Genomic DNA, 22811 nt, shown 5'->3' on the forward strand with positions numbered 1-22811 from the left:
ATAATATTGAAATATTCGAACAAATATGGGAGCCTTACATTAAATACAATAGCGAAAACCTACTGGGGACAATCATTACCTAAGTTGATGGAAGGAGAAGGAAAGAAAAGAATGGACTCAGTAGAATTTCTGGTGTATTTTTGTTGAATGACAACATTGTCTGACTGGTTTAATGTAACCTAGATTGCATACCTAAAATGGATGGGGGGGGGGTGGTGGGGGGGTGGAGAAAAAGTCACTGTATATGTGTGAAAAAGAAAAAGTGTGTAGCATGGCTAATGTGATTTATGGTGTGAAAAATAAAAAATTAAATTAAAAAAAAAATTTATGTTCCACTTCAGTTAGATGCGTTTCCTGCACAAATGCTATATCTATTTTTTCTTTTTTTAGTATATTTAATAGCCTCTTCCTTTTAATTTGGTTATGTATTCCATTAATGTTTATAGTCATAAAGTTCATAGTGGCCATCTTATATCTTGTTTACACCTCTTTTCCGCTTCCTCACCACCTCCATCCCCCTTTTTCCCATTTTTATCTCTCAGTTTTTCCTTTTTAAACTCAATGTATGACAATACATTTAAAACATAAAATACTCCAACAATTCCCACACCCAATATTACCTTAACCCCAAATGTCCCCCCTCTCTGAGTTTCCCCTTATCCCTTGCCAGGCAACCATAACTCCCCTTTCCTTGGATTGTGATCTTGCTCGCAAGCGTCAACTGATTTCGCAGTGACAGTTATTCTCTCCCACCCAAACCCCCCCAGAAAACACTTTTAAAAAAAATACACATATAACAAAGTTCTCCCTTTTTACCCCCTTACTTCCTTCCTTCCCCTCTCTTTTCCCTCTCTAGATCTTTACATATACATTGTTTTTACATCTTTATATATACTTTATCACCTTTGTTCATTCTTATTACATCTCTTCATCTCTCCTTCTATCCGGCAAACGCTCTGTGAATTCTTGTGCTTCCTCCAGATCTGAAAACAGTCTGTTTTGCTACCCGGGTATAAATATTTTAAGCATGGCTGGAGGTCTTAACATGAATTTATAACCTTTTTTCCATAGAATCGATTTTGCTGTATTAAACTCTTTCTTCTTCTTTAAGAGTTCAAAACTTATGTTTGAGTAAAAAAAATATTTTTTGACCCTTGTATTCCAATGGTTTATTATCTTCTCTAACTTTATTCCTTGCCCGTTCCAGTATATTTTCTCTTTTCGTATATCTCAAAAATTTTACTAAGATAGATCTTGGTTTTTGATGTGTCTGTGGTTTCGGAGCTAATGCTCTGTGAGCCCTTTCTATTTCCATTTCGTCCTGCATTTCTGTCATTCGCAGGACCTTCGGGATCCATTCTTTTATAAATTCCTTCATGTCTGTGCCTTCTTCATCTTCCTTTAGGCCCACTATTTTTATGTTGTTTTGCCTACTATAATTTTCCAACATATAAATTTTCTGAGATAACAACTCTCATGTCTCTTTAATTTTTTTGTCACTTTCTTCCACGTTTCCTCTTGTCATTTACTTCCATTTCTACAGCTGTTTCTTGTTCTTCCACATTTTCTACTCTTTTCCCTATTTCTGTCATCACCCATTCTAAACTTTGCATTTTATCTTCTGTTCTTTTCATTTTTCTTTTAATTGCACTAAATTCTAATGACAACCATTCTTTTAATGCTCTCATTTGTTCTTCAAAAAATGCTTTATCTATATTCTGTCCATCTGTTTTACCTTCTATTTCTCTGTGAAGATCTTGGTTGTCTTCTTCCTCTTCTTCTGTGCCTGTATCTGTGTTTGTGTCTTCTTCTTCTCTTCTTTTTATCTGTGTCTCTTTTGATTCTCCTGATGAGTTGCTTGTCTCACTTTGTTGGGCCTCTTATTGTTGATCTTCCCCTCCTGGGCTGCTCATCTGTCGGGCCTCTTGCTGCTGCTCCTCTTGCCGTTCACCCTGTCGACTTTCTTCCTCGCCTGGTTCTTCACTCCCTCTCTTGCCACCTTCCTCATCTTCCAGCTGAGAGCCCTGGTTTCGGGCATCTCTCAGCTGGTTGCGCCGTGGTTGCCCGCTCCTTGGCTGAGCCCCCCCTCCTATCGGTGATTCCTTTTACCTTTGATCGCGCATGCACAGTTGCGCACTTTTGTTTGGCTCAGAAAGCCATTTGGCTCAGAGAGTCGGGGGGTCACAACTCCGCGGGGAGGCACCCACCTCAGAGATTGGGCACTCTTCGCCACTACGGCTCCCTGTTCCTTCATGCAGGTAAGGCCTTCTTCTTTCTTTTCCAGTGACTTTTCTTCTTTTTCCACCGTTGTCTTTACTTTTTCCTTCTTGGGTGCCATCTTCTTTCTCTTCTCTGCAACTTTATCTTCTATTTCTTATACTTTATATTTGTTAAGCTTTGTCTTTACTTTTTTTCTGGAGAGGGCTGGTTTTACCCTACCAGCCACTACTCCATCACATGACTCCTTGCCGAGTTGGGATGTTATGGTGAGATTGTATAAAACATTGGTGAGGCCAAATTTGGAGTATTGTGTGCAGTTCTGGTTGCCTAATTACAGGAAGGATATCAGTAAGATTGAACGAGTGCAGAGAAGATTTACTAGGATGTTGTCTGGATTTCAGGAACTGAGATACAGGGAAAGGTTAAACAGCTTAGGACTTTATTCCATGGAGCATAGAAGAATGAGAGATTTGATAAAGGTATTTAAAATTATGAGGGGGATATACAGAGTAAATGTAAATAGGCTTTTTCTACTGAGGGTAGGTGAGATACAAACCAGAGGACATGGGTTAAGGGTGAAAAGGGAAATGTTTAGGAGGAACATTAGGGGAACTGTTTCACACAGAGAGTGGTGGGAGTGTGGAACAAGCCGCCAGCTGAAGTGGTGAATGTGGGCTCAATTTTAACATTTAAGAAGAATTTGGACAGGTACATGGATGGAAGAGGTATGGAGGGCTATGGATTGAGTACAAGTCAGTGGGTCTAGGAAAAAAAATATTTTGGCACAGACCAGAGGGGCTGAAGTGGCCTGTTTCTGTGCTGTAGTTGTTCTATGGTGAGGGTTGGGGAAACCTGGCTGCGGGAACTGGTGAGCTGTACGGCACTGCTGTTGACTGATGATTGGCTCTGTTCACAGTTTGGTATTGTTTTGGATGCTGGTTCCTCTCACACGGCACTCTTCATCTACCAGTGGTCGGCGGAGAAGATGAATGACACCGGAGTAGTGCAACAACAGAAATCCTGCAGCGTGAAGGGTGAGGGCACAGCAACAAGCTAAACCAGCATCCTTCTTCCCATACACCTCCTCTAGTTCCTGGCCTCCATGTACTCCCCATTCACATACCTCATTGACATACCCCAACCTCATACCCCCCTCCACATTCTGGCACTTACAACAGGATCCCATTACCAGACACATCTTCCCCTCTCCTCCCCTTTCTTCCCTCCATAAGGACTGCTCCCTCCATAACTCCCTCATGCACACACCCACCCCCCCCCCCCCCAACCACCCCCAGCACCTTCCCCTGTGGCTGCAGGAAGTGCAACACACGTGCGCCCACACCTCCTCCATCACCACAGTCTGGGGCCTCAAACAGGCCTTTCAAGTGAAGCAACATTTCACTTGTGTATTCACAGGACTGATTTACTGCATCCGGTTCTCTCCTTGTGGCCTTCTCTACATCAGAGAGACTGGGCACAGTTTGGGAGATCACTTTGCTGAGCATCTTCATTCCATCTGAACCAGTGACAGAGACCTCCATTTCAACCATTTCAGTTCTGTGTCACATTTCATACTCACATGTTTGTCTGTGGCCTCATGTACTGTCACACCAGGACCACCTGAAAATTGAAGGAACAACACTGGATTTTTCATCTGGGCACTCTCCAGCCAGATGGCATTAACATCGATGTTTCCAGTTTCTGTTAACCTGCCTCTTCCCTTCCCAATTCTCCTCCATCCCTCCTCCCTTCCCTTCACCTAGGCATCTCTCCTTCCCTTGATTGCTGCTGTCCCCTCCCTCCCTTTCTATCACCTCCTGCCTTTGCGACCACACCTCCCCCTACTCTTCTGCTCAGGAGTCAGACGACATTTTCCCAAACCTTGATGAAGGACTCGAGCCCGAAATGTCAGTTCATGTAATTTTACCTTTGCTACATAAAGAACACAGTTTGATCTGCTGAGTTTCTCCAGCATTTTGTGTTTTTACTTCAACCATGGTGTCTGCAGACTTTCATTATTCACTTCCCCTGCATGTACTCCCTTTTCCACGTTCCTCCTCCACGCCCTCCTTTCTCCTCACTGTGCCTCCCTCACTATGTCCCCTCCACACTCCTCCCTCCCCTTACCCTCCTACCTACTTCTCCTCCCCTATCCCTTCCCCTCTCCTATTTCCCTCCTCCACCCTTCCCCTCCTAACCCCTTTCCCGATCCAATGTCCCTCCTCCTCTCCACCTCCTCTCACCTTCCCTACTCCCCTGCTCTCCTCCTTCCCCTGACACCCCACCTCTCCTTTGCTCCTACTCTGCTCTCTGGAGGCATGCCATCATTATTGGTGCATCTCCCCCCTTTCCCAGGGCCGGGTATTTCCAGTTACTGGGCTGATGTTGATCAGGCTGGCCTCTCGTTGCGAGCGTGCCTGAACGAGGCGAAGCAGAGTATTCCTGTGGGGCAGCACAGACACACGCCGGTCTATCTGGGGGCGACAGCTGGCATGCGCTTGCTGAGGTGAGAGTGCATCTCCAGGAGAGTTACTTCATACCCGCTGACCTTGCCTCTCCCTCCTCACAACCCACTGCAGGAATTATTTAGTAGGTCGGGCAGGACCTGTGGGGCAGAGAAACACTGAGCTGCCAAACTGAGTTCAGCATCTGTATTCCCTGGTGTCTTCTGTTCCAACTTTAACTCTCAGGCTGTTTTGTAACGTTGGAGCCACACAGGAGAGTGCAGACGCTGGCATAGAAAGCCAAGTACAACCTGCTGGAGGAACTCAGTGGGTCGAGCAGCATCCATGGGTGTAAAAGGGTATGGGCATGACATGCTTTTCCCATGGATGCTGCTCAAGCCACTGAGTTCTTTCAGCAGGATGTGGTTCGCTTCTCCATGTGATTTTGTTGTACAGTGAAGCTGGATGACTGATGCAGGGGCCAAGCTGATGTCTGGTCCCTTTGGTGACCAAAGGCAGAATTCAGAGGTGGGTGGTATGGGATTGAGAATCCAAGAGACCAGCTCTTAATGACTGCTCTATCAATTTATGGTTATGGCTGAAGAGACTGGCTCTGTCGGCTCATAGTTACTGTACATTCATGGTTATGGCTGAAGAGACAGTTCATGTTCCCTGCAGAGTAGTCCCCACATCTGCATTTGGTCTCCGTAAGGTAGAGGCACAATATGAACTCGGAATGTTACAGATTTGTGCACGGAAGGGGGAATTACAGGTTGCAGGGCAAGTGGCTGTGGAGCTGAATTCACAGCCAGATTAGTCACGACCTTGCTAAATGGTCGACCAGGCATGAAGGGCCAAATGGCCTCCTGCTCCCATTTCTCATGTTCTTTAGTGCAGATTGGGTTAGTGTGAGATTCATGGCCATTGTTTTGGGCATGGGGAAGGTGTCGGGGGGGGGGGGTGGAAGACAGTACACTCAGGAGGATGGGACCCTGGGGGTAGGGAGAAATGGGACCTTTGGGGGGGACAGGACCCTCAGGTATCGAGAACATTTAGAGAGGGACGGGACCCTTGGGGGCACCCTCAGGAGGATGGGACCCTTGGGCGGGGGGGGGTCTCCCCAATTGTTGGGCCCTCCAGTCTCCCCATGCGGATCCAGCAGTTTCCCTGCTTGTCAGACCCCCCCAGTCTCCCTGCTGCCATCCCCGGTGTGGGTTTGATAGTGAAGTTGGGATATGTGCGGAGAGTGGGCAGAGCGTTCAGAGGGGGTGAGATTAGAATATGAGAGGCGAGTGGTGAAATTGAAATGGTTGATGTCTCAGTGGCAATTAGAAATATAAAGATCCAGAGCAAGGCAGCAGCTGGCAGGGACAAAGTATCCAAGAGGAGGAAGAAAGTTTAAAGTGGGAGAAGGGATGGGGGGGGGGGTGGTGGAGAATCCTGGTGGAAGAAGTGGGCACGGAGATGACAGAACAAGAGTTCGGCATCACGGCATGCAAGGAACTCACTGAGGCGTAGGCAAAGGGGGACAAAGGTGAGGCCTCTACTAAAGATGGACCATTTGTCTCTGGGGGGGGGGAGAATGTCAGAGGGGATGCTGAAGACCAAACAGGGGTCAGAGTGGGTGCCAAAGGGGTGGTGGGTGTCAGGGAGGGGAGAAGAATTGGGTGGATCAGGAGATGCAGGGTTGGAGGTATCCAAGAGAGGAACGGTAGGGTTGGGAAGTCAGAGGGGGCAAGGGGAGGGTGAGAGGGGCCAGGGTGATAGATCGTAATGGAGGCTCAGTATTGTAGGGTAGGCTGCCGGGGTCAGGGTCAGAATTCATGATGGGGGCTCGGTCTTGTAGGGTAGGCCGTTGGGGTCAGGTCAGGGTGGAGATCTGCGTGTGGGGGGTGGGGGGGGTGTCTCAGAGGTGGCAGTCTCCCAGGAAGGGGAACTTCTGATCCTTGATGGCAACAGGTGGTTAAAAATGTGGATCCAGAAGAGAACGGTGTAGGAGAGGCCCTTGGCAGATTGTGGCGAGTGAGTTACGGAGCTGTGGTTGCGAGAGAGCTATGGTCCACTGGTATTGAGCTGAGAGTGGATCGTAAGATACATTAGAAGCGGAAAGTGGGTGTCAATGCAGCGTGGGTACCCAAGATCCTGTTGAGATCAAACTGGGAACTGGAGCTGAAACCATGCAGCACCTGGAGGTGGCAGAGGCCAAGTTGTCAGGAAGGACACGTGGCTGGTTTATCTCCTATCTTTGTTTGCAGATCACAGAATTCATCTCAGGCTGAAAAAATCCTGCAGGCAGTGGAAGCATTCATCCACTCCTATCCGTTTGATTTCCGGGGAGCACGGATTATAACTGGAGCAGATGAGGGGGCATTCGGATGGATTACCGTCAACTATTTGATGGGAAATTTCCTGCAGGTATTCCCTGGACCCCCGCAGCACTGCTGAACCAACTATTTCCCAGACACCCCCCTCCCCTAGCACAGCTGCATCAATTATTCCCCAGACTCCCACCGCCGACACAGCTGCATCAACCATAACCCAGACTCCCTCCCCCGGCACAGCTGCATTAACTGTTCCCTGGACCCCTGGCACGGCACAGCTGAACTAACTTCCTCCTTGTGGAGCCACAGGCCGAGAACCCTCAGCCCAGACACCCCCTACCCATCCCCCATACCCCCCACCCCGGGTCTTGGACCCAACCATCCCACACACACACTCTCCCCCCACTCCCCAGTGTCCCAGCCCTCCACAGCAAGATTTACCCAACAATGTAGCCCCTCACAGATCTCAGTCATTCGTGCTGTGGGGGGTGTGTGGGTGGGGGTGAGGTATATAGGTCTGTACAGAGTGTGAGGGGGGTGGGTGAGGAGGAGTATGTGGGTGTGTGTAGGGGGTGTATGTGAGGTCAGGGTGTGTGTGGGGTGTATGTGGGGTGGGAGTGTGTGTGTGGGGGTGCGTGTGGGGGGTGCATGTAGAGGGTGTGTTTGTATGAGGTGTGGGAGTGTGAGGTGAGGAAGGTGAGGGGCAGATTTCTTGTCGGATCGGATCCTCCACTCTCCCTCCTCCCTGAACATACAGGACATAGCTGGACCACATGAAACCATCGGGGCCCTAGACCTGGGTGGAGCATCCACACAGATCACGTTTGTTCCTGATGGGGAGATTGAATCTCCGGGCAATTCCATGCATTTCCGCCTGTATGGGAAGAACTATGAAATGTACACCCACAGCTACCTGTGTTATGGGAAGGATCAGGCGCTGAAGATGTTTTTGCAGAACCTGCAGGTGAGTGGGTTCGGGAGCGGCTGCCGTCAGAACCCCACAGCTCAAACACCAGTCTGTCTGATCACTCCAATCTCCAGCATGAGAAGGGGTCCATCTCCCTAGATACCAGAGAGGGGTCCGTTACGCTGGACCACTAAGGAAAGGGGTCCCAGAGAGGGATCCATCACCCCGGACCCCAGAGAGGGGTTCGACATCACAGATCTTAGAGTTGGATCTGTTGCCCAGAACCCCAAAGAGGGAAGAGGGGTCCATCATCCCCTTGGACCTTTGGCACAGAATGGGCTGTCTGCAACTTCGGTCTGGAGACCCTAATGTCTCCGGTCTGGGTACCCCAGTTATGCCAGTCTTGGACCCCTGGTGATGCTGGTCTTGGACTCTCGGTGACTCCAGTCTCAGGCCTCCAGCAACTCCGGTCTTGGGTCCCCAGTTCATGGCAACTTTGATCTCTTGTCCCCCTCAACCCCTGCGACTCTGGTCTCGGGACCCCGGCGACTCTGGTCTCGGGCCCCTGGCAACTCCGGTCTCTGGCTAGTAATACTTCATTGAAACATCCATCTGGTCTTTTCTAGGTGTCAGCCAACGGAATCATTTCCAATCCCTGTTTTAACAAAGGATATGAGAGATTCATCAACGTGTCCTCCTTCTTCAACAGTCCCTGCACACCCATGCCGACCTGGACCACCGACCAAACCCTGAGAGTTATCGGCACTGGCATCTCTCACCAATGCAGAGCCCACGTCAGACAGCTCCTCAACCAAAGCAGCTGTACCTGGAGCCAGTGCTCATTTAACGGTGTTTACCAGCCTCAAGTGTGGGGCAAATATGGGGTCAGTATTGCTGAATTTTCTGGAAAATCAGCCAAAATTAACTGGCAGGTGACGCTGGAGGCCAGGGTCAACAGGAGTAGCCAAGGGTCACTGGTATCACGCTGGGGTGGGGGAATGGTGTGGGGTTACTGAGGAACACCATGGGGTTGTTGGGGTTACTAAGGTTTGAGGAATTTCTGTGGCATGGCAGTGCAGAGGCTAGTGCTGCTGACACCCAGATCCAGACAGCCAGGTTCATCTGTGGAGTTGGAACTTGTATGTTCTCCCTCTGACCAGAATTTGGTCAGTCATCCTCGCTGTGAATCGTTAGCAAGTGAAGCTACCAAACTGGGTACGTTTATGACTTTTTACACGGGAAGGGCTGAGAAGGATATACACCAAATGCAGGCAGTTGGGACTCTCCCAGCATGAGCCAGCAAGAATGTGAGGCCAAATGGCCTGTTCCATGAAATTAAAGTGAGAGGGGAAGATTTAAAAGGGACCCGTGGCATCTTTTTTCGCATGAGATGGTGGGTAAGTGGAATGATCTGCCAGAGGAAATGGTAGAAGGTGGATACAATGAAATGTATGAACATTATTTAAAGGGATACATGGAGAGGAAAAGTTTGGAGAGATTGGGGATGAATGCAGGCAAATGGGAAGTCTGGTTGGTGTGGACAGGCTAGATAGAAATGTATGTGTGGCATGGTTAGCGGAGTGGTTAGCACAACACAGTTACAGCACCAGCTATCGACGTTTAAATCCGGTGTTGACTGTAAGGAGTTTGTATGTTCACCCTGTGTCTGCAAGGGTTTCCCTGGGGGCTTTGGTTTCCTCCCAACCTTCAAAATGTACAGGGGGAGTTGGTCAAATGGGTGTAATTTGGTAACTCAGGTGTAATGTCCGGAAGTGGGTTCTACCATGCTGTAAATAACATTTAAAATCTAAGTAAAATATAAAATGTTCCATTAGGCAGATACAGCATAGAATGAGGTAGGGCAGTCATGTTTCACTCATATATTTGAGGATATAATGAGTGCAGAATCAAAAGGAGTTAAATTTAGCAAAAACGGTATTATGGATAAAAGGTTATAACTTTGTGTTGCGACATCCAGAGTGTTGAAGATATTCATTCCTGGTGGAAAAAATAGATTGTTTTCAGATCCAGAAGAAGCTCATCGCTTTGCAGACCGATCACCAAATAAGCAACAAGAAGAAGAGTAAAAGAAATATTAAAAGGACTGTTAAGATAAAATATATATATCAATAAGTTGGAATGTCAATAGTTTGAGTACAGACGTTTAAGGTTTTAGAAAAAAGTTTTGTTATATTTTACTGGGGGAGCGCTGGGAAAGGGGAAAGATCTACCCACTGTGAAATCTGTTGATGTTTGCGGTCAATATCGCAACCCAGGTAGAAAAGGGAGTTGTGATTGTCTTGTGAAGTGGCAAGGACAACTCAGTAAAGGGAGAATTAATGTTGTTTTTTTTTTAAATCGTATTTTTTGGGGTTTTTTACGGTTTTTGTTATTTTCTTATTCGTTGTGTTGTCGCGTATAGTAAAGTGTAAGAACAATTTAAAGAGTGATTTTGGAAAAGGGAGATGGAGGGATTGAAGAGGTGGAAGATAGCTGAAAACAGATGAGTAAGATGAGTACATTGAACTATATGACTATTAATATTAATGGAATCCACAATCAAATTAAGAGAAAAAAGTTACTAATACTTCTTAAAAAGGAAAGAATAGACATAGCATTTATACAAGAAACACACTTAACTGAGTTAGAACACCACAAGTTGAAGAGAGACTGTGTCGTGGCATCATCATACAACTCAAAAATCAGGGGATTTGCTATATTAGTTAATGAGAATCTGCCAATTAAGATAAAGGAAGTAATAACTGACCTAGCAGGTAGATACGTAATAATGATGTGCCAGATTTATTCAGAATTTTGTAATGCTGAACATTTATACACCTAATGAAGATGACCAGGAATTTATGCAGGACATCTTTTTAAAGATAGCAGACACACAGGGACACATTTTTCCTAGGTGGAGACTTTAATTTTAACCTTGACCCATTGATGGATAAAACCAGGAAGACAACTATAAATAATAAAGCAGCCAAATTTACATTAAACTCAATGCATGATTTGAAGATAATTGACATATGGAGAAAACAACACCCAAAAGAAAGAGATTATTTATATTATTCAAACAGACACAGAACTTATTCTAGGATTGACATGTTCTTGTTGTCGGCTCAGATTCAGGGGAGAGTTCAAAAGACCGAATATAAGGCAAGACTTTTATCTGACCACTCACCCTTGTTATTAACAATTGAGTTAGAGGATATTCCACCAAAAACGTATAGATGGAGGCTAAACCTTATATTGTTAAAGAGGCGAGACTTTCAGGAGTACATTGAACGACAAATCAAAATATATTTCGAGACAAATACAAATTCAGTAACAGATAAATTTATATTATGGGATGCAATGAAGGCCTTTACTAGGGGACAAATAATTAGTTACATGACTAAGATTAAAAAAGAATCTAATCGGGAAATAGAACAGTTGGAAAAAGAGATAGTAACTATAGAAAAAGATTTAATGAGAAGAGAAGATGTAGAGAAAAGGAGAACATTGGCAGAGTAAAAATTAAAATATGAAACATTACAAACGTACAAAGTGGAGAAAAACATTATGAAAACAAAACAAAGATATGATGAATTAGGAGAGAAAACCCACAAAATATTGGCCTGGCATCTTAAAATAGAACAAGCAAAAAGAACTATCTAGCAACAAAGAAGGAGGATAAACAAATTACATATAACCCATTAGAGACTAATGGAAATTTTAAAAAAAATTCTATAAGCAATTGTATCAAACTGAAATCCAGGGAAGACCAACAAAATTGATGATTTTTTTTATCAAATATTGAATTACGCCAATTACAGTTGGAAGATCAAAATAAATTACTAAATTGCAGAAATACAGGATACATTAATGACACTACCAATGATAAAATTCCAGGTGAAGATGGATTGCCTACAGAGTTTTATAAGGTATTTAATAATCTATTAATTCTGCCCCTTTTAGATGTGGAAGAGACCCAGAATTTGTCTGACTCATGTAAAACAGCAATAATCACAGTAATTCCAAAAATGGGAAAAGATCCGCTGTCACTGGCATTATACAGACCAATATCTTTGCTAAATACAGATTCTAAATTAATTGCAAAATTACTAGCGAATAGATTGACAAATTGGGTACCAAAATTAGTGAAGCTAGATCAGACAAGATTTATTAAAAATAGAAGAGCAGCAGATAATGTCTATAAATTTATTAATTTAATCCATACAGTGCAAATAAATAAAACACCAACTGTGGCAGTTATTCTAGATGCAGAGAAAGCTTTGGATAGGGTGGAATGGAATTATCTATTTAAAGTACTATAGGAATTCAAATTACCAGAAAAATTTATTAATTGGATTAGAGCATTGTATAATGGGCCTTCGGCAAAAGTAGTAACAAATGGTATGTTTCAGACCACTTTAAATTGAGTAGGTCAACTAGGCAGGGATGCCCATTATCATCTTCCCTGTTTGCTTTGGCTATAGAACCATTGGCAGAGCTAATAAAAAGGGAACCTATGATAAAGGGAATAAAAGTAAAAGAGGAAGAATTTAAAATTAATTTTTTTGTGGACAATATTATAGTATATATAAAAGACCAAGATAAATCAATAAAAAGGTTATATATAAAATTGAAAGAATATGGAGAGATATCAGGATACAAGGTTAATATCAATAAAAGTGAAGTGATGCCAATGAACAAAGTCGATTATACAAAATGTAAAAAAGGAATCCCCTTTTAAATGACAATCACAGGCTATACGTTACCTTGGTATCAGGATAGATAACAATTTAAATAATTTGTATAAATTAAACTATCAACCGCTAATAAGAAAAATACAGGAAGATTTAGAGAAATGGAAATATTTACTGTTAACTTTAATAGGGAGAGTAAACTGCATCAAGATGAATATATTTCCACAGATACAATATTTGTTCCAAACACTATTGATTCCTTTGACAGGGGAATTTTTTGAGATTGAATAAATTGAATAAGAAAATTTTTATGGAAGGGTAAAAAATCAAGAGTGGCTTTGGAAAAGTTAACATGGATGTATAAATAAGGAGGATTGCAGTTACCAAAATTAAAAAACTATTACAGGGCAGCACAGTTAAGATATCTATCAGAATTTTACCAGACGGGAGAAAAACCGGATTGGCTCAAGATAGAATTATCCAAATTAGGAGAAAAAGTCCCAGAAATATATTTATTCTATAAATGGGATGAGAAACTGGTGCAACACAGCAATTCACCAATACTGCATCATAAACTAAAAATATGGAAGAGAATACATCTGGAGCGAAAGATAATAAATTATCAAATACCCAAAAAAATGCTACTGACACTAAACCCATTAATTCCTTTTACAAGATAAAATTGATTTTTTTAAGGGATGGGCTAAAAAGGAATTAAAAGAATAAAAGGTTGCTTTTTGGGAAATAATTTATTAACATTTGAACAGTTAAAAGACAAATTTGGAATATCACATGAAACAATATTTTCATACTATCAGTTGAAAACTTACGTAAAAGAAAAAAATGGGAACTATCTGAAGATTACCTGAGAGTAGCTGCTATGAAAACTTAATTACAGACACTGCGAGAGTAAAAAAAAATTATTACAAACATGAACAGAAAATTGCAATACAAGGAAAAACAAAGTTGGGAAAAAGATGTAAATATACGAATAAAGAACGAAACATGGGAAGAACTATGCACAGGAACCAAGAGTAATACAATAAATACTCTGTTTTGTAGAATACAATACAATTGGCTACATAGATTACATGTTACACCTCAAAATGGAATCCAACAATATCGGACAGATGTTTCCGTTGTAAACAAGAAATTGGAACAACATTACACACAATTTGATCATGTACAAAAGTGAAAACTTTTTGGGAGGTTTTAACTTAATATTAAATAGAATTACAAAAAAATAAGATACCAAAAGATCCAGAAATCTTCCTGTTAAACAACATAAAAGACAAAGAATTAACCCTAAAATTAGACAGGGCTCAAAAAAGATTTATGATGATTGCGCTCACAGCAGCAAAAAAGTGCATAATGATAACTTGGAAAACAGAGGCAACCTTAAAAATACAACAATGGTACATAGAAATGAACAAGTGTATTCCATTAGAAAAATTTACCTACAATCTATTTGAATAAATTTGGGAACCATATTGAAAGGTCAAAAACTAGCAAAGCAGTTTGTCGAAGTTATTTGGATTTTATCTCTAAAAGTGATAAGCTACAGGTGTGAAAATATACTTAAGTATGGAATTTTGGACGACACAATTTCTTTTTCTTCTTTTGTATTTTTTTATTGTTTATTTATTTTTCTTCTTTTTATTTCTCACTTTATGTTATAGGGGATGGGGAGGGTGGGAGGAAGGGGGAAAACGAAAATGTCACTGTGTCTATTTCATTGATGTTGAATATTTGTATATATTGCTATTGACATGGTTCACGGTGAAGTATTAAATAAAAAAATATATAAAAAAATAACTTGTATTAGGGGTCTACAAAGGGGTCGATGTGACTATCCAAAGTGTTGGAAAATCCCAGGGGGTCCACTGAATCTTTGGGGTCAAAAAAATTGTAGAGCCCAAGGACCCGCTTCTGCTGGGCCCCTCTCCTTTCTGGGCCCCTAGGCTAAACCTACTCAGCTGAATGTTTAATCCACTACTGGAAACAGGTGGACATTGTGCATTTGGATATACAGAAGTCATTTGATAAGGGACTGCACAGAAGTCCTGCACCGGATGCATGGAGTCGGGCTGATGTATTAGTACAGATAGAGGATTGGTTAGCCAATAGGAGGCAGAGAACGGGGATAAATGGGTGTGTCTCTGGGTGGCAATCGCTGGTGAGCGGGGTGCTACAGGTGCAGGGGTCAGTGCTCGGCCCACAGCTGTTCACTATGTACCTAAATGATTTGGAAAAGGGAATTGATTGTAACATAGCTAAGTTTGCTGACGACATGTAAAAGTACATTTTCACGAGAATGTGGGGAGATATAGATAGGTTAAGTGAGTAGGCAAGGGTCTGGCAAATGCAGCACAATGTTGGTAAATGTGAGGTTACCCACTTTGGAAGGAAAAATCAGATTATTATTTAAATGGGGGCAGCATCCTGATGTATAGAAGGACATGGGAGGGCTTGTGCATGAATCGCTAAAGGTGGGTTTACAAGTGCAGCGGGTAATGAAGAAGGCAAATGGGATGTTGTCCTTCATTGCTGGAGGGATAGAGTTTAGGAGCAGGGAGGTTCTGCTGCCACTGCTCAAGGTTGAGGCTGTATCTGGACTATTGCGTGCAATTCTGGTCTCCTTTCTCGAGAAAAGGGATTTAAGACAGAAATGTATTTAAGACAGAAATGTATTTAAGACAGAAATAGATGTTTGAACAGTAGGGCACTGAAAGTTTTGGGAAACAGGTGAATCAAGTGCACGGCCAGATTGAGTAGCGGAGCAAGCTTGACGGGCTGGATGGATGACTCCTGCTCCTATTTGTTCTGTTCATGTGAGATGGGGAGAGATCCTCTTTCCTGCTGCATCACCCTGTCACTTATTATTCTCTCTCTTTCTCTCTCACTCCCTCCTGCCAGGCAATGTCTGCATTTTATTTTGTGATGAAATTTTTTAACATGGATAAGGAGAAACTGAGTTTGGATGAAGTGAATGTAGCAGTAGATAAGTTCTGCTCCACGCCCTGGGACCAGGTAGGTGGCAGATCAGCGATGCTCCCGGTCCCATATAGCTCGGGGTGGGTCTTCAGCATCCCCCTGCACAGGACCCAAAGTCAGTCTGGCCCAGGGGTGGGGACACAGACCTTGCGTGGCAACAAAGGGGAGTGGATCCACCTCCTGATGACAGGATCGCAGGAGGGAGGGTATAGGGGAATGACAGCTCTGGGTCTTGGTTTGGCGTAGGGGAATTGTCAACTCTGGGGTTGAAGGGAGTGGGGGGCCAGGAGTGAGTGTGGGATTGACAGATCCAGGTCTGGGGAGGGTGGGGGAGGTGGGAGAATGACAGCTCCAGGTCTGGGGTGGGGGTGGCGGAATGACAGCTTTGGGTCCGGGGTGGGGGGCGGGGGGGGAAATTTTAGCTCTGGGGCCGGGATGGGGGGGATTGTTAGCTTCGGGGACAAGGAGGAGTAGGGGGATTGTCAGCTCCAGGGGTGTTGGGAGACAGCTCTGGAACCAGGATGGGAGAATTGTCAGCTCTAGGATGAGAGTGTGGGTGGGGGGGGGGGGGGGTGTCAGTTCCGGGGTTCCAGACTCACAAGGGAAAGTCCTGGATTTGGGGAGATGGGGAGTCCTGGCTCAGAAACCCAGGAAAAGTCTAGTCTGACCCCCCTCTCCTAGGGGAGATTCTGTTGGCTTTAACCACCATGGGAGATACCAGCCCGCAGCGCTATGCCCCAGGGTTTAGCCAGCCCTTGACCTGGGGTCTGGTCACCCTGGTTTCCCCCTCTGTGGGGGGAGGTCACAGCCTCCACCCACATGCCCATAGGTCTGGGCTCCCCGAATTCCCCATTGTGGGGGGGGGGGGGGGGAGGCGTCACTGGTCAGCATGTTCTTGTTCAGCAGTTCGTGCACTGAACACGCAGAAACAGAGTCCACGGTGTGGAGCCGGTGATTGGTAACGATGCCCTGTCGCCTGCTCCATGGGATTTTCACGGGCCTGAAAGGGGTAGTGGTGATACCGGGGGTGGGGGAGGGGGGTGGGTGGTTTAACACAGGGGTCGTGTCACATTCTGTTGTTTTCACAGGCTAAGAAACAGTACAAGATTAAAGAAAAGTACCTGAGCGAGAACTGTTTCTCTGGACACTATGTCCTTGTCCTCCTTGTGGACGGCTACAATTTCACCTCCACCACCTGGAACAATATTCACTTTATGAAAAAGGTTTGTACACACACACACACCTCCCAGTTCATTTCATATTACCCTGCGGCCACACCAACCCAGTTATCTCCCTGAGCTGATCCATTTGTCTGTGTGGAGTGAAACACAAAAGTCTGCAGACAGTGTGAGTGTAATAAAGACAGAAATGCTGGAGGGACTCAGCCAGTCTCTCAGCGTCCATAGGTGGTAAGGATATACTACTGACATTTCAGGCCTGAGCCCTTTTACAGGTGTGAGGTTCATACCCTGATGAACAGTTTAAGCCCAAAATGTCAGTAATATATCCTCTTGATGTCAGGGATCTATCTCCCAGTGATGGTGATCCACCTCCTGGTGACAGAACCACCTCCCGGTGACAGGGATCTATTCGCTGTTCTGGTTATGAATGTCCCTCTCATTCCAGATTGGAGGGTCTGATGCTGGCTGGACACTGGGCTACATGCTGAATCTGACCAACATGATTCCTGCCGAGCTGCCTCGACCCCCGCCCATGAGCAAGACCTCATATCTGTCTTTCATGGTCATCTTCTCCATTCTTGTCGTTCTGCTGGTCATCTGTCTGCTTGTACTCAGGAAGAAGCTCTTGAGGCAGAGATCGAAGGAGATGGCGTAGAGATTTGATCTGAAACCTGTGACACCATGTGCTTTAACTGAATTGACAAAGTTTTTGTGCAATTCTCACCCAATCTTCTGCAAGTCCACGCAATGGCTGCAGATCCCAGCTGTCCTACCCACAGGTCATGCCCCACCCACAGCTCTTTCCCCCACCCTCGGGCAGTCAGGCATGTTTACATCCCTGGGTTGTTGAGTGCTGAGGACATCTGCAACCCTAGGCTTCCAGTCTGCTATAGCCACTGAAATCCTTGCCTTGGCCGGATCACAGCAGCCACCGTTCCCACAGGAGATGCCCATCCTCCCAATTTCCCAGGACGTCTTATCCACAACCCCTGCTCACCAGGTTTCCCCAGCGCATCCTCTGCACATCCCCAACCCTGCCGAATACAGCCTCTTCCCCTGATCCTCCCTCATCCTGCCCTATCAACTACTCCCTCACCACCCTGTTGAGCAACAGCCTCTCCTTCAGAACTGCCCCATGATCCTTCCTTGTGAGCTCCTCCAACAGAACTGCCCGACCCCTCGATCCTCCCATGCACACCCCCTGCAGACATCTTCCACCTCCCTGCAACCTTCTCCTGAACGTCACCCCATTCTTTCTCCCACTCATCCTCTCATTTTCCTGCCACTGCCACTGCCACTGACTGCGCTTGGATCCCTTACCACCCCGGCTCCAGGGGACCTGGTGTGCCAGTGGTCCAGGCAGCAGGGATCTAAGTGTAGGGGAGCCCTGATTCAGGTGGATGGGGTCCCATAATTCGGACGGACAGAGGCTCTCTGGGCTGTGGTTGCAACCGCTGGTCTGCACTTGCAGCTCAGCTGTCACCAGCAGGACAGAGAACTGTTCCAATCTGCACAATGTTCTTAGCAGCTGCCAGAGTTCTCACCTCCTTCAAAGGAAGAGCATCAGGGACACGGAACATTATCAGATCCCCTCCATCCTCTAATGGAACAAGTACACTCCCGTTACCTCATCACTGCTCAATGTAAATCCTGCCACTCTCCCTGACTGTCAGCAGGAGAACTGCTGGGTCCTGACCGTCAGCAGAAGGACTGCTGAGTCCACAACATCAACCAGGACCTTCAGGGTGGGCAAGAACTCATAGCCATATCTTTACAATGAAAAGGAGGATGCTCGGGGAGAATGTTTGCAATTTTGAAGACCTATTACTGTGACTTGAAGCTTCCATTCTAATGAGGAGGGCGATAACCTCTTGATCCACTTAGTCGGTGAAGGAGGGGAGAAATGACCTGGTGCTTGTCAATCGCCTGGAAATGGGACTTTCCTGGGAAATCTCCCAATACTGTTCTAGGCCTTGAAATCCTTCCAAAATATGGCTCGGAAATGGAACCCAATGCCAAGCCTAGTATCAAAAAGTTTGGTCTGATTACCTTATGTTCAGAAAACCATAATTTTTGCATCTCACTGAGGTCTAATAGATCCTGTTTCACTCAACCATGGACAGTGCAGTAATTTTCACAGCAATTACACCACCAGGGGCGTGAAGAACAAAGTTAGTTCCTGTGAGTCTGAAGTGACGAGAAGATCAAAGATTGGAGCTGACTGGTTCATGCAGAGGGACACCATTTGTCCAGGAAATGATTTCATATATTTACACTACAGATAACAATGAAGTGTGACAGATTATGTTCTGTTTGTTTTGTATATAGATATGTTTTTGGGATAAATTGGGGCAGGTTTTTTAGTGTAGGTCACATACAAACACTTTAAAACAGATCTTATTTAAAATACTGGAGCTCTGCTCATGCTAGACATGTTGGCCTTTGCAAAAGCTTTGGAGAATGCCCAAGAGAATTCACTAATGAATTGTTGTTTACAAAAAGGCAACAGATGAAAGAACTTTTTGGAGCCGCAGACTGTCTGGAGGGGAACTTGCTGTTCTAAGAGGATCATGTGGTTTTGCAAGTAGAGAGAGAGTAAAACAGGCTTTTTCTCTGGGGGGGGGGGAGAGATAGAATCAGAGTTCAGTTCTACAATTTTATAGTCAGCAGCAGCAGCTGGGACTGGAACAGGACAAGCTGGCAAGCTTGTGGAAAACCCCATTTGGAAGATGGGTTATGAATGCTTAGTTCAGCCTGATTAAAGCCCTTGTGGTTCATGCAAGAGGAGAGGACTGGCTGTCTAATGTTTCACTTGAAATAAGAGAAACAAGAAGGAACTCTGTGGTGACCTGAAAGAAAGAGGTTATCATCTGGAGAACCCTGAAGAGGCAAGTTTCTTTGGTAAGACACTGAAGTGGCTGATTAAAAATGAATCACTTGTGGGTGTCTAGCGAACAACAAATCTCTCTGAAAACGGACAAGAACCTTCCTAAGCAGTAACCATTTACCTTTCAAGCACCAAAACCTGGTGAACTTTATAAATGTTAAATTCTATGCACAGTCTAAGAATTGCCTGCAACCAGTGAATTTGGAGGAATGAGAAGTGAGATTGGACCGTGAACCAAAGAACTTTTTCTGAACTTACACACGCATTACAAGCACGAGCGCTTAGATTTAGGGGTTTAAGTTAGGTTAGTTAAGTCAATAGTGATAAGTTAAAGTGTGATTCTGTTTTCATGTTTAAAGATAATTAAAAGCAACTTTGTTTAAGTAACCATTTGTCTTGGTGAATATCTGTTGCTGCTGGGTTTTGGGGTCTTCTAGGCTCGTAACAGAAGTTTCAGCTATTATGCTGGTTATCTATTGCCACAAACTCGTTTTCCAGTACAAGTTGTTGAGAGAGGCAGCTCACATATGTAGCATATCTTAGAACATATGCAAACATTGCATCAGGTAGCAACAGCTTTGCCTCTGACTCTTCTTCTCTACGTAGGAGCTGCCAATTTCGCTCAGCATTTACAACACCTGCAGTTGGATGATCTCAGAGCAAGTTGGAAGTCCAAGAGATTCCAGCACTGATGCAAAACTCTTAAATTCATTGCTGACGAATTGTAAAGAATGTTTATAAAATGAACACTGAGCCCAGATGTCAGCTTCTGCGCTGGTCCACAGGACAAACACAAGAACTGCAGAGGTTGGAGTGAACAACTCAGTGCAGGAGGGACTCTCTGGATCGGGCAGATGTTTGGGGTCGGGAGCCTTGTTCTCGAATTGTTGACTGGCCATTTCCCTCCATGGATGTTGCCTGACCTGCTGAGTCCTCCTGCACCTCATGGTTTGCACTAGTCCACAAGTCAGCTACTTCCTCAGGCAGTGGTTTAGGGTTGGCCAAGGAGTTCAACTCCACATGCAGCAGATCTCTGCTGGGGTAGAATGTGAGAGCTCTGCTACTAATCTTGCTGAAACATTTCCCAGCTGCTGTGGGAAGATTGTGTTTTTATTTTGTGCAAAATTATTAGTTTAATGTTTCTTTTCAATAAAATGTTCATGCAGAAAACAAGGCAAATGCTGCTTTTTGTTTACGAATCTCACAAACCCTAAACGTGGTCTCTGGACCATGTTGCAGGAATGGTCCTGCAGTTCCCCAACATCAGCACCCCTCCCAGGAGACCCCAGGGGAGAGGGGAAGCTTACAAAGCTGGAAGGCGAAAGGGCCCTGGAGTGGTGGGAGAGGGTGAGGTATAGGAGGGTGAGTGGAGGGGATCCTGGAAAGGAATAGGAGGAAGTGGATGAGGGGGGTGGGGGGGGACAGAGGATCCTCTGGGAGTGGTGGGTGGGGGAGGGGAGGAGATGGGAGGATCCTGGAGTGGTGGGTAGGATGGGTCCTGAAGTGGGTGAGGGGGAGAAAGGAGAGGATTCTCTGGGAGTGGGGAGGGGAGGGTCTGGTAGTGGTGAGGGGGGGGGAGTGTTCAGGTGGGGTGGGGAGAGACTGGGAGTGGTGGGTGGTTTGGGAAGGGGAGGGTCAAGGAGTGGTGGGTGGGGAGGGAAGGTCCTGGAGTGGAGAAAGGGGAGGGGTGGGTTCTGGAGTGATGGGTGGGGGAGGGTCCTGGAGTGGAGGGTGCAGAAGAGAGGGACCTGGAATGGTGGGTAGGGAGGGGAGGGTCCTGGAATGTTAGGAGGGAAGGGGTCAGGTGAGAACAGCCTCAACCGGTTGAAGGCAGCAAAGAGAGGGTGGGACTGGAGTGAGTGGGCAAGGTGCAGAGTTAGGAAATTAGTTATTAAATAACTAGTTATTAAATAAATAAAAATATTTATTTAAAAAATACAGCACAGGCTGGGAGATCATCTCCTGAACTAGTCTTGAGTTGAAAGGAGTTTTGGTCATGTGTCCCAGGACTCTGTTCCAGCTCAGATACCCCAGCTGAGCCCTATCCTATGGTCATTCAATGCTAACAGGCTTTGAGTTGATACAATGAGCTCTCAGCACACAAAGCATGCAAGGTCAACACCCTGAAGCATCTGTGTGTTTGAAAACAGGCTCGCTGGAGTGATCTCCAAGTAAGACTGAAGTCGAGGGTCTCTGCCCCTCCTCTCCAATATCCTTCAAGCCAGGGTGCAGTCTCTGGAGAATAAAACTGATGATGAGATTGCTGCATCAGAGGGACATGAGGGGTGGCTGTGTGTCGGCTTCACCCCTGACCCCTGGGTTCACCCATGGCCCCCAACTTTCTGATCCCTGGGCTCAAACAGGACCCCAACTCCTGGGGTCATCCTGACCCTCTGACCCCTGGGGTCAGTAGAACCCTGCAGCCTGAGGGAATCTCCTGATGTCGTACGGATTGGACAGTGTCATTGAGGAAAAGAAGAGGTGGCGGTGTCTGCTTCATGGTGAAGTGAAGGCCTGTGAGTAGTGGTGTGCCTCAGGGATGGATGTTTCTCATCGATATCAACTATCCGGATGATAATATGTTAACTGGATCAGCATCTGTAGATAACACAAAGGTTGCAGGTGTAGTGGACAGCAAGGAAGGCTTTCAGAGCCTGCAGCAAGATTGTGGGCCAGTCAGTGGAACATGTGGCAGTAGAAAAATATGTCAGTGCTGCCGTTGGTGTGGTGCCACAGGGAGCAGAGTCACAGCAATGCATCCTCTGCAAGGTCTATCCTCCTGGCACTCAATCCTTTCGCTCCATACAGGCTTTCAACTGCCTGTTAAAGGAGCTGATGGTGGTTTATTTAAAAATCCTGCAACTGCAGAGATCTGGGGCCAAGATGGCAGCACCTGTGCTGGGCAGCGGCCTCAAGGGAATCGAGTCCCTGGAGGAGCAGTGGACTGGCACAGGGCACCAGAATTGGGGAAACCAAACCCCCTCCCTCGCTGAGAAAGATAGCAGATGACCTTATAGGATAGTGCCCACTGTAATGGACAAGCAAGGGACTCTGTGGCTGAAGGACCTTCACAAGCTGTGGGCTATTGGCAACTCGAGGTCATAATACTGGGTATAATTCTATTTCGTTGTGTGCTTAATTAGGCAGTCTCCAGGGACTTCTA

At 45.5% G+C, this 22811-nt stretch overlaps 1 protein-coding gene and 1 long non-coding RNA gene across 3 annotated transcripts in view; one reads left to right on the plus strand and one right to left on the minus strand.

Moving 5' to 3' along the window:
* Positions 1–20821, plus strand: part of entpd1 (ectonucleoside triphosphate diphosphohydrolase 1) — a 42609-nt gene extending 21788 nt beyond the window's left edge. The window contains exons 3-10 of one of the 2 annotated variants that reach the window (XM_069900445.1): positions 3137–3254; positions 4576–4726; positions 6920–7079; positions 7743–7949; positions 8519–8776; positions 15503–15616; positions 16669–16803; positions 20255–20821. In XM_069900445.1, the coding sequence (XP_069756546.1) occupies positions 3137–3254; positions 4576–4726; positions 6920–7079; positions 7743–7949; positions 8519–8776; positions 15503–15616; positions 16669–16803; positions 20255–20389 (1278 nt within the window). In that variant the 3' untranslated portion in view covers positions 20390–20821. Of the gene's footprint in view, positions 1–3136; positions 3255–4575; positions 4727–6919; positions 7080–7742; positions 7950–8518; positions 8777–15502; positions 15617–16668; positions 16804–17206; positions 20036–20254 lie in introns of those variants that run through there. The other variant, XM_069900444.1, reaches the window with a different exon arrangement.
* On the minus strand, positions 9758–16828 carry LOC138744378 (uncharacterized). Its single transcript, XR_011345460.1, has 2 exons — positions 16702–16828; positions 9758–9890 (listed from the first exon to the last, which is right to left on the minus strand). It is a non-coding gene; the product is annotated as an uncharacterized lncRNA (long non-coding RNA).
* Positions 20822–22811: the final 1990 nt, after the last annotated feature.

The sequence above is a fragment of the Narcine bancroftii genome, chromosome 10 (assembly GCF_036971445.1).
Source record: "Narcine bancroftii isolate sNarBan1 chromosome 10, sNarBan1.hap1, whole genome shotgun sequence".
Lineage (NCBI taxonomy): Eukaryota > Metazoa > Chordata > Chondrichthyes > Torpediniformes > Narcinidae > Narcine > Narcine bancroftii.